At 53.9% G+C, this 11,422-nt stretch overlaps 1 protein-coding gene across 2 annotated transcripts in view; it reads right to left on the reverse strand.

The window, feature by feature from the left end:
• Positions 1-11,054, reverse strand: part of SLC6A9 (solute carrier family 6 member 9) — a 31,704-nt gene extending 20,650 nt beyond the window's left edge. For both annotated transcript variants that reach the window (XM_090269301.1, XM_090269300.1), the window contains exons 1-2: positions 10,852-11,054; positions 5,243-5,358 (exon numbers count right to left, since the gene is read on the reverse strand). Coding sequence is in view for 1 of the 2 variants with exons in the window: in XM_090269300.1 (XP_090125426.1) it covers positions 5,243-5,272 (30 nt within the window). In the remaining variant the exon portion in view is untranslated. The remainder of the gene's footprint in view (positions 1-5,242; positions 5,359-10,851) is intronic.
• Positions 11,055-11,422: the final 368 nt, after the last annotated feature.

An 11,422-nucleotide genomic window follows, 5' to 3' on the forward strand; every position in this document is an offset into this window, starting at 1 on the left:
CCACTCGCTGGGCCTGCCTCATGCAGCCAGGTCCCCAGACATGCTCTGCTGACTTCCTGCAGACACAGACTCAGGGCCAAAGCCCTGGCCGGGCCACTGGCTCCAGGAAGGCCCAGTCACCCATAATGCCCAAATGCTCACTTCCACCCAGGGTGGGCTCTGGGCTCTGGCTGCCCTGGCCTGGGCCAGGTGCCCAGAACAGGCAGCCCTGGCTGGATGGCTTTCTCTGGCTCTGGCCATGGGGAGAGGAGGCGGCAGCAGCCCAGCTGGGCCCTGGCCGTAATGAGGCCTCATTAGTGGGATCCAGCTGCTCCAGCCCCACTTAGGGAGGCCAGCCCCTCAGCCCCCACCTCTGACTTTTCTTAATAAGAGTGGGCATGCTTCCAGAGGGGCAAGAGTCTAGGGGCTTTGTTGTGCTCTGTGACTCTGAGGGAAGGTCCTGCTGAGCAGGGACTGTGAAGTGCTGGGGATGGCAGGAGGGCTGCAGGGAAGCTGTATGAGAAGGGAGGGCAGGGTCCTAGGTCCAGAGAGGAAGGTTGGGCCTTATCCTTTGGATCTAGATATTGTCCATTTCATTGGGGAGGGGGTAGTTGCACATCTAGGATCATCTAGTTGATCATCTAGGCTGTCCTGACTAGGAGAGCACCTCCTTTGTGCTAGGCCTTATATAAAGAAAGCACGCACTATGTGCCATAAGCTGTGTTAGCAAAGTGCCCACTATGAGCCAAGTCTAATGCTGGGAAAATACACAGTGTGCCAGGTCTGTGCTAGGAAAGCACTCACTGTGTGCCAGGACCTGTGTTGAGGGTGTATTCACTGTGTGTCAGCTCCATGCCAGTGAGCCCCTGTAGTATGCTAGGTCCTGCACTATGTGAGTGCCTCACATGTGCCAAATTCTGTGAGGTGAGGACCTAATGTATGCCCAGCCCTGAGCAGGGTATTGCCTGGTATTGTGCTAGATGAGTGCCCACAGTGTGGCAGGCTCTATACAAAGGGAGTGGCCAATTCATACCAGATAAGTACTAGCTGAGCACTTGCCACATGCTGGGACTCATGCTAGGTGAGTGCCCTGCGGGTGACAGGCCTTTTACCAAGGGAGTGCCCAATGTGTGCCAAGTCTATGCTAGTTAAGCACTTGCCACATGCCAGGACTTGGGCTGGGTGAGACCCCACTGTGTGCCAGGCCCTGGGATGGATGTTGCAGACAAGAGGTATCTAAACCCTCATGTCAAAGCAGAACAGAACAGGTCAGGGTGGGGCAGCCTTAGGCAACCTGTGGCGCCTGTAAAGCCTTCGGGATAATTAAGATGCTCTGGCACCCAGGGCCCTAGCCCAGGTGGCTCTGATCTTATTTATCACAAAGCTTCCCAGTGAGAAGCAACCAGTGAGTTCTGGGGAGAGACCAATGAGGTTCACCTGGCTCAAAACACAGTATGAGTGGGGAACGGATGTCGGGGAGGGGACTGAGCCAACCAGCTTATGAATTGGTGTGGGACTGTAGGGTTAAAAATGACCCTGTGGGGTTCTTCTGTCCTGCCCCTCTCTCTTCCAGCTCCCTGTCCTCTAAGCCCCAGGCAGTCCCCATATACGTGTACAGAGGTATGAGGTCTCCATAGAAGGACCCTCCACCCCGCCAATGCCCCCAAGCATCCCAGCTGCTCCCAGGCTTGGAGGCACCCTGGCCAGCTGGGTTTTTGCATGGCCCTGTCCTAGGAGCTGCTGAGGCGTGAGGGAGGCAGCTGAGCTGGCCTGGCAGAGACCATCTGGGCAGGGAGCAGGGGAAGGGACATGTGCAGCAGGCATGTGGACCTGGGCACGTGCTGGGAAGTGGCTTACTCCTCCATGGGGCACTTGCCACATGATGGGCTAGACAGAAGCTACAAGGATGACACAGGAGGTCTGTGGATGCTGAAGAGACCCAGGGGTCCCATGTGCTCACACCCAAACCTAGAGTGAAGAGGGATGGAAGCAAGGATACCATCCTCACAGTGAGGCCCACTCCTTGCATACCAGGGCACAAATGGCAACAGAAGCCCCCTACCTGGGATGGTCCACGTGCCCCTGACTCTCAGCACCCTGTGTCCTGCCCATCATAGCATCCAGAGAAGGAGCATGTCTGAAAGGCGCATCCTTAGCTACATGTCCTTAGAGGAGCATAGCACCCCATAAAGTGCCGGCTCAACTACCTAGGTTTGCTAGGACAGATGGCGCTCCTCAGAGGCTGTATCCTAGAGACAAGCACTGAATGGAGGAGGCTTCAGTTCCAAACTGGGGCCTGCGAATAGCAAAATAGCTTAGCCCAAGGTCATCAGCAAACCAAAAAAGAGGCAGGAATAGAATCTTAGCAACCATGGGGTGCCCAGGGGACAGATGCTATGAGCCTAAAATGAAGCAGCAGCGGGCAGAAGCCAAAGGGCAGAGGGCATGAGGAAACCAAGCCCCAGCTATCTTTAGGCACATCCTGGGGCTGGGAACAGAGTCTTGAGGCAGCATTCCCTTCCACAGACAGGCTAGCCTGCAGCTCCGGGAAGCTCAGCTCTGGCAGGGGTTCTGGGAGATTGTAATTTATGTTCCCTATGGCCCGTGTGGGTCCCACATCTCTCCTGCCTGTTTGCCTCAGTTCCTTCAGGGTCATCCCAAGGAAAGAAGGGCAGCCAGGGAGTATGCAGAGGCTTTCTCAGGTTTCATAGGGCTCGGAATCTTTAAGTAGGAAAGCACAGAGCCACACCCCACTTCCTAGATAGGCCCATGGCAATTCCAAGACTTCTCTGGGAAAGCAAAGGCCTTTTTCTTGGTTCTATTACAACATCCACCCTAGCAAGTGCTCAGGTCATGAGACCTCCATCTCTGCCCTATTCTGAGCACCCAGAGTTCAGCATGGCTCAGAAATACTTTCAGAAGCTTGGTTCATTCAGACTTGTTTCAATCAGGAGTGGGCCAGACCTGAGCAGGCCTGAGGGGCAGAATGGAGAGCCCTGAGCCTGTGGACAAAAAAAGGGACCACTCACTAAACCTGACAAGCTAAGGGGAAGCCTACATGGAGGGCCCTGTTACAGGAAAACTTGGTTCTTCTTGCCAGCAGAGTAAAGAATTACAGATCAGCAAGTCTATTAGTGTGTAAGCAGGGTTTATTGGTGATATGTTCTCATGGAAAAGAGCTGGCCTTGTCAAGGTGTGGGTAAAAGGCAAGAGTATCAGGTCCTTTCTCATGAGGACTTACACAGTTGGTGGGATGGGGGTGAAGAATTACATATTGATTGACAGGTAAAGGTGTGGGTCTGTTAGCCCTGAAGTTTTATCTTGCTCTAGACCCCATTTGTTCATCTTGTTGTAAAACAGATACACGACAAGAAGCAGTTAATTAAAGTTGAGGTAGTTACTCAAAGTTATTTATGGGCTCTTTCTGTACCCACTAGGAACCCCCTCGAAAAGGAGATAGTGAGCAGAGGTAGGCAATTAACAAAAGTTGTTTTGTGGGCTTCTTTTTTGGGCATCGTGGACCTCCCCTCTTCCCCCTTCTAGACCTTGGAATGAATACAGTTTCAAAGGTTTTCTTTCCCAGAGAGTGGAAATGATATATAAAATTTCAAGGTGTTAACATGGCGTTTCTTGTGGTGTTGGAACACCTGGCAATCTTGTTGGACCAGTGGGTGAGACAGGTCTCCCTCCTCCTCCCTGCCTTGGTTTACTATCTATCCTACCTAACAGCCCGACAAACACTGAGATCGAAAGTAACCACATAAGATGGCCTGAACATAAAAATTCCTAACTGAAAGTAGGTCATGGTGGGTAGTCACTGCCTAGGTCTGTAGCTTCCTTGACAAAGGTCAATCTTGACCTTCAGTGAGCCTGTCTTTGTCTTTTTGCATCTAAGCTAACATAGCTTTGACATGTTAGAGCAATCTCCTTCTCCAGACAACTCAGGGCACAACCATCCACACCAGGGCACAAGACCACACAACCCCTCACTGTTACCTTGTTCCCCACACACATGTCAACAGCCCTGCACCCGCCAACTCCATCTACTCTTCATGCCGTCTCAGAGATTCCCCCTTTACGTTCTTCCAGCCTCCGTGATCTACCACCAATGAATTTCATGTAGCCTCCCCCTACTTCTCTTCCTTTGATTGTAATTTATAAAATAAGCTGCAAAACTGCCATTCTGCACAGAGCATTTTCTTCATCCATTGACAGTTTGCTTCCTGGCGAAGCAATCAGTTTGGCTCAAATAAACTCATAAAAATTCTCTACAGGTTTAGACGTTTCTTGCAACCACACCACCTAGCTAACCTCCCCCAAACTGTTTCTTTGGACCGAGTCATTTGAGTCCTAGAAACCTTCGTTTTGGGAGGGCTCTGCAGAGACCCTGGGCCAATCAATCCTTCATGGAATGAGAAAGGTAGCAGAAGGAATCCATGTGGGAAAGGGAGGCTCCAAGGGAGGGGCCATGCTCAGTCACTAGCTTCCTCCCCTGACAGTGGCCCAGTCTAGCTTGGCCCTGAGACAAGATCCAAAGAGAGAAGAAAGACAAGCACTGCCCTTGGGGTAGGATCAGGCACCTGTTCCCTGCTTCCTGCTGCCAGTGCCACCCGATGTGGTCCCTCCCTGTGAGTGGAAACCCTCACCAGGCGCTGCGCTCGCCCTCTGCTTTTCAAGGCACCCACCGCCTCTCCTGTGCTCTGGGGCAGCGGGCCAAGGAAGGGCCATCCATGGCTTAGAGAAGCGAGAGAGGGAGGTTTTCTGAGAGGTCTCGGGAGAGGATTTAAATGAAATGTTCTTGTTATTTTTCAGAGTGGAAGTACAGGAAAACCAGTCAGGGTCAGAGGACCCCCTGATGAGCACATACAGGACACTCCCTGTACCAGGCAGAGCCCTGGGGGGTGGGAAGTGGGGCAGGGGTGTTTCAGCCCCAGGACAGCCCCAGAGGTTCTGCTATCCTTCCAGCAGGATGAGCTGCAGCCTTCTCTCCGGGGTGTCTCTTGTGATAGTAGAAGTGGGCCTCCTGCCTCCTAGCGAGCTCTGTGGCAGAATCTGCCCTGCTGTGGGTTCGGAGCTGCAGCACCACCTAACCAGCCAGGCCTGGGACAACTTGAGCACTCACTCAGGAGCCTGGCCAGTGCCAGACTCAGGGACCCACAGAACCTCCTAAGCTCTCCTGTCATATGGCAAGCAGCTGGCAGAGGCCCCAGAGGGGGCAGTGCTCACACCCCCTTCCTCGCTGCAGTCTGGTCTCTGTACTCACCAGCATTCCTTTGGCACCTTTTCCCACCATGGTGGCAGTGGGTTGGGGGCTCTGATGTCCCAGGCCACAATCACAGGCTCTGCTTCCAGTACCTTTCAGGCCACGGACCTCACGAGCTATGGAGAGAGCAGAGAGTGGGGTGAGGACTTAGCCCGGGCAGGCAAAGGTAAGGCAGGAGTGGCCCTCAGGGCTTTATATAACAGGCAATGCAGGGCCCAGACCAGCAGTGGGCAGGCCTCACTTCCCTCCCAACTGTTGACACCCCTCTGCAAGGCCGCTTGTCATCTGGCTCCTTTCTTGATGACCCTGGATCAGCTCCTCTTAACTCTTCTCCTGACCCTTCCCCTGCGGCCCTTAGTTTCCACGCTTTGTGTCCCAGCGGGCAAAGGTCTATTTTTGACTCTCCAGATGCCCAATTCTATAAAAGATTTTTTAAAAAGAACACAAAACTGGACAGGGTCCAATTCTTTCATCGACTGTGTGAATGGCTTCAACCGTTCCCCTGAAGATTTGGCTTGGATTCTCACACTCACCCCACCCAGGCAGCCAGGATGGCCTGTCTTCATCCTGGTGTCACTCAGCTTGGGTTCCAGGGCCACCTAGCTTGTTGTTATGTCACTAACTTGGACCATAAGCTCTGGACATGCCAGGCACACCATGTGCGGGCACATTTATTGCCCTTGTTCAGGCTGTCCCCTGCCTGCAACACCTTCCCTGCTGTTCACCAGGTGAAATTCTACAAATCCTTTAGGACTGTGCGTAAAATGCCACCTCTTCCCGGTAGCCTTTCCCTCACCTGAATGAACAAGTTGCTTCCTCCTTTCAGTTTTGTCCTTATCAACTCCTATTAGGCTAATTTGCTTTTAAGTCTGTCAGCCATGAATCTGTGAGTTGCCTGGGGGCTTGGATAGGTGTTTCATTTACCACTGTGTGCCCAGCACCTAGCACAGAGCTCAGCTTACAGGAAGTGGGGGTTGCATTGAAGGGAAATGGGTAAGACTGAGGCACTGGAATGAGGGTCTAGATCAGCCGAGGTCTTGTAGGATGCATCTGAGAGGCAATGGGGGGATGGCGAGCCTGAGGGGCAGCAGATGAGGCCATGCAGGTGTATATAGGTGTGACCTCAGATGCAGATGGTAGAGGGCAGTTTTTGACAGGCCACAGCAGAGGAATCAACCTTCAGGGAGACTCAAAAGAATTCTCTTATAGGAGGAAAAACCTGGGTCAGGTAGACAAAGACATTCAACCTCCACAGGGCCTGGTTCCAGGAAGGATTGGGCTCTGCCTCTGGGGCCTTCCTTACCCTCCTATATAGCAGACTCTACTCCAAAGGCTCTTCTGTGCCACTCTACCCCACCCATAGCCACCCGTCAATGGCCATCTCTCACCCACTGGCCCAGGAAGTCTTTGAAAGACTAAAAGAGACCAGGAAAAAACTCTTTGCTTATGCAAATCAACCTTGGCTTCCTCAGGGCTTGGCCACTAGGTCTCCTGCATAGCCTGCAGCAGGTGGGGATGTGACTTATAACCATTTCCTTTATTTCAGTCAACTACACTGGCCTCTCTGCTCCTCAAAGTGTCTTCCTAAAGAGGTCCCCGTTCATGGCTTTGGTCTTCTGGGGGCAGTCAGGAAAAAGGGGTCATGTTCCCTTAAGATCATACCCTTGCCCTCCTCCCTCACCACACCCCTCCCTCCAAGCTGTAAGCTCTAGATTTGACTTCCCCAAAGCTGTCCCTCTTCAGCTAACAAATAATAATGACAGTGATGACAGCAATAATGGCAGATGGCATTAAGAACCACCTCACAAATTGGGAATTATGCCTTCTGGTCAGGTGAATAAATTGAGGACACTGTCCTGGAATTTAGGAAAGAGTGCTCTCTCATCCAGGGTATCCCAGAGCATTGTTGCAAATACAGCCCATGCCCTCAGGGCAGTTACAGATCAGTGTGGAAAAGGTGGCTTGGTGGCTGCTCTAGAATGAGTTACGTGTAAAGCTCTGCTGCTTCTTTAGCCCCTGCCATGTACGTTAAATGGCCCTATCCATCCATCAGAAAGAACCAACTGAATGCCCATGACATGTTAGGCTCTCTTCCAGATGTTGGAGAGCAACATTACCCAGGCACCAGACCTGCCCCTAACAACAACCCATATAGGGCCACCATTGACAAGTAGTGATTCTGAAGTTCAGCATGTGATGAAGAGCTTAGCCTCTGGGAGCTGGTCGCCCTGGGCTGGCATTCTGGCTCTGCCATTCACTATGTATTTGACTTCAAACAAGTTACTTAAGCCCTCTGAGCCTCAGTGTTGTCAGTCTGGAAGAGGGGGATAATAATCCTTTGTAAATTCTGAAGTTGCTGCTTCATTTTTCACTTGACTTACAAGTCCTCCACACTTTCCTCTCCTCCAATCCATTTATCTTCCCAAAGTCCCAAAGCTCTGATTTTCTTCAGTAGTTCTCCATAGACAGCAGGATATGGCCTAAACTGTTTATCAGGCGTTTGAGGCTGGCCACAATTCAATTCACTTATTCCACAAATATTTATTTCAGCTTTGCTCTCGGCTAGACCTGTGTTAGCACCAAGAACTCATGGGTCTCTGCCTTCCTGCAGCCTATGGGATAGGGAGAAGGAGTGAAACTGATCTCTCAAATGTGTATATGTAATTAAAGACTAAGATAAAGAGTGTGAAGGAGAAAGAGCCTTAAAGCAGGGGTGGGGTGGGGTGGGTGCGGGCTGACGGGTCTGAGAGTCACAGAGGGCTTCCCTGAGGAAATGGTGTTTGAAAGTCAGAGGGCCAAGTGGCAACAGTGAGAAGGAACAGGAGGAAAGATTTAAGCAAATGAAATAAAATAGGAAAGACCATGAGGTTGGGGCTCAGATAGCCAGGGAGAAGTGGCCAAACATAACGGTGGACAGAGGAGCAGGAGCAGGGTTTTGGGGGCCTGGGTTTGGGGCTTTATCCTGAGGGCAATGACAGCTACTGAAGGCTTTAATGCAGACTTGTAACTGAGGAGGAGCAACTGGTGGAATATGCATTTTGAAAACATCACCCTAGATACAGTGTGGAGAAAGGGCTGGAGGGAAGAGAGAGTGGAGGAGAGGAAATCAATTAGGAACAGGCCAGGCCAGAGAATGAGGAAGCTTGGAGAAGAAGGTGACAGTGAGGTGGGGAAAGGGGTACAGATTTGAGAAAAATATATAAGGTAACACTGGTAGGAATTAGTGATGAATTGGACTTTGAGAATGAGGGATAAGGAAGGGTCTTTGGTTTCTGCTGGTACAACAGGAAAAAGCCAGCACCGGCCCCAACATAGGAAAGCTGCAGGTTTGGGGTGGGGAGAGGATGGGCTGAGTTGGACAAGTTGGGTTTGAGTAGCCTGTGAGCCACCCAATGGAGAATGGTGAGAGGGTGGTCACAGGACCTGCCCACCTTTAGTCTCACTGCTCAGTCCTTCCTCTCCCCCATACAGGGCTGTCAGGTCAGTTGATTTTAAGGGTCCATCTGGTCCAAGCCCTGTATCCTCTCTGGGAATAAAAAAGGGTCAGGCTTGTTCCCTGTCTTCAAGGACCTCACAGTTTAAGAGAAAGAGGAGGAAGCATAATCTCCATTCACTGTGACAGAGGAAGTGGAGGGGCTGTAGGAGCAGGGAGGAGCCCCTGGTCTGCCTGGAGACCAGATTGGTTAGCCGGGGCCACCTGCGGCCATGTGGGACTATTCGTCATTCCCAGAGGGTTCTTGCCTCCATGCCTTTGCTGATGTGGCTCCTCTTCCTTGAGCACCCTTGTCTCCATTTCCATCTGTATATATCCTATCCATCTTCAAAATGCCCCAATGCCACTGTCTTCAAGGAGCCTTTTTTCTCTTCCCGGTTGCAGTCATTCTTTCTACTGTACCCCCAAAGCACACTCTGTACATCTGATTAACACTCTCATCATGCAGTGTTGAGGCACATTTGCTTGTGTCCGAATCTGGTGCCCCACCAGCCAGAGATCTTCCCAGGCAGTGGTGTGATTCTTCTGTGTCCCCAAGGTTGGGCACTGATTGGTATAGCCGCAGTCGCAGTGCAGGCCAAGTAAGGGGCGTTTTCCCTGCGGTCCTTGTAAATATTTGGGCATGCTCAGTGTCGCCTAGTATTCCCTTTCTAGAACTAGTCCCCTCACCCACTCCACTCTCCGACCTTCTGATGGTCCCTCACTTTGGGAGCCTTTAACCTCCCAGGTCCTTCTCTCCTCCATTTCTTGACCCCCAACCTTTACCATTTAACAGTCACAGCAGCATCAGGCTGGTTTCAGCGAAGAAATAGACCCAGGCTTTGTGGGGGAGCTGTCAGAGCTGGGGACGTGGCTCCTTTAAAAGTGTCTAACGAAGGGGCGTGGCCTGCGGAGAGCAGGCCCGAAAGGAGGCGCGGCTCCTTTAAGAAGTGGCCCGCCGACTGAGAGGAGGCCCCCCACCAGCAGGCTGGGGCGCGGTCGCTTTTGGGGCTGCAGCACCATCCGGAGCACCCCGATTCCTCCAAGCGGAGCGCGTTGCTTTAATCGGGGTGCAAGGTGGGGGGGGCGTTACATCAGCTACCACGTGTGGGCCTCTCAGCTGGTGAGGAGGTGGCGGTCCCGCCCCCGCCCCCTGCGGTGGAAAAGTACCGGGGAGCCAGGTACCCGCCCCCTTGCCCCGCCCCCGGGCCGGCTCCGGCATCTTCCCAGCCCTCCCGGCAAAAGCCCCTCCCGTCTGGCCCGGGCCCCGTCGCGGTCTCCCTCCTGGCCTTGGCTTCGGGGTGCGGGGCGCCAGTTGGGGGTGGGCGCCTCGGGTTGCTAGGCCCCTACCCTCACCTGTGGCCGCTCGGGCCCGCCCCACAAGCACCCAGAATGAAGGTTGGGATGGGGAGGGTGCAGATTCTTTCCGGGGTAGCAGCCCCCAAAGAATTCCACGGCCGTAGCCCCTTTCTAAAAGCCATGGCCAGGAGTCGCGGACAAAGAGAGCTGGGGGGCGCCGGGACTCTGGCGTAGCTTTCCGGGACTGGCGAGCGCGCGGGAACTCGCACGGAACCAGCGTTTGGGCGGGCAGATAGGGAGACAAGCGGGCTGGAAAGTCTAGATAGGCAGCTAGGGTGGCCGGCAGTGCGAAGAGATGGAGCCGGAGCTAGTACGCTGGGCGCAAACACCGCCAGTCGGTTCCTGGCCCTCACAGACCCCCGGCGCGCAGACCTACTGGCGCCCAGACAAACCTCGACACGCTGTGGTTCCGGAGCTACCCACACACCCTGCGCCCGCCGCCCGGGACCACGCGGGTTTCCACACGCAGCGGCTCCACTCCGGGAGCGGCCCCCCTCCTTTCCTGCCTGTTTCGGCTCCTTGGTGACAGCAGTGACACCCAGACGCGCGCACCTACGCCGACCTTAGCTGCGAGACAGACATTCCCGTGCGTGCAACCACACTCTTACCCACAGATGCCCGCATGTATGCGCGATCTCTCTCTCTCACACACATACACACACATACACACACACGCATTGGTCCTGTACTCAATCCCGAGGAGCCACCGAACCACTAGACCGACAGCAGGACCGACAGAGGTGTGGGTTGCAGCGCCCCCTTCCCCCAGCCCCCTTACCATGCTGCTGCCCCTGGCCCAGGCGTGCTGGGTCCGCACCGCTGTGCGCCCAGGTGGCTTTCTTAAAGGGAAAGTTGCATCAGCTTCCCGAGGCTTAGTGCCGCCCCGAGTCCGCCCGCCCCGCGGCGCTGCTCTCAGCTCCTCCAGAGCTTGTTGTGTTTCGGTTTCGGGGTAGGCGGGGGCCAAGAGTTTGGTGAAAGTTTGGAGACTGGAGAAGGCTTGAGAGACCTAGCCAAGTCCCTCCCCTCCCAGAACAGCTCCCCTGACTGCCCAACCCCCCCGCCAGCCCCATCCCCACCCTTCCTGGCCGACTTCGCAGGCTCCTCCTCCCAGGGAATAAAATTACAAGTTGCTCTATCTAGCTTTCAGATGATTGATCCCCACTAACCCCTGGGAGTGGGTTCCACAAAGGAGCCCCCTTCTCCGTCCCTGCCTCTCTGCCCTCCAGCTGGGGCCCTTGGAGAAAGCAGATGTCGTCCCCTTCAGGCTAGGCTGGAATGAAGCCAGAAGGCCTGGGGCACTTCGGGGGGCTGGGGCTTGAGTTAGCCTGCCAGGCCCCCAGCCTTCTGCG

The sequence above is a fragment of the Furipterus horrens genome, unplaced genomic scaffold (genome assembly GCF_987537825.1).
Source record: "Furipterus horrens unplaced genomic scaffold, mFurHor1.1.pri manual_scaffold_3, whole genome shotgun sequence".
NCBI classification, from domain to species: Eukaryota; Metazoa; Chordata; class Mammalia; order Chiroptera; family Furipteridae; genus Furipterus; species Furipterus horrens.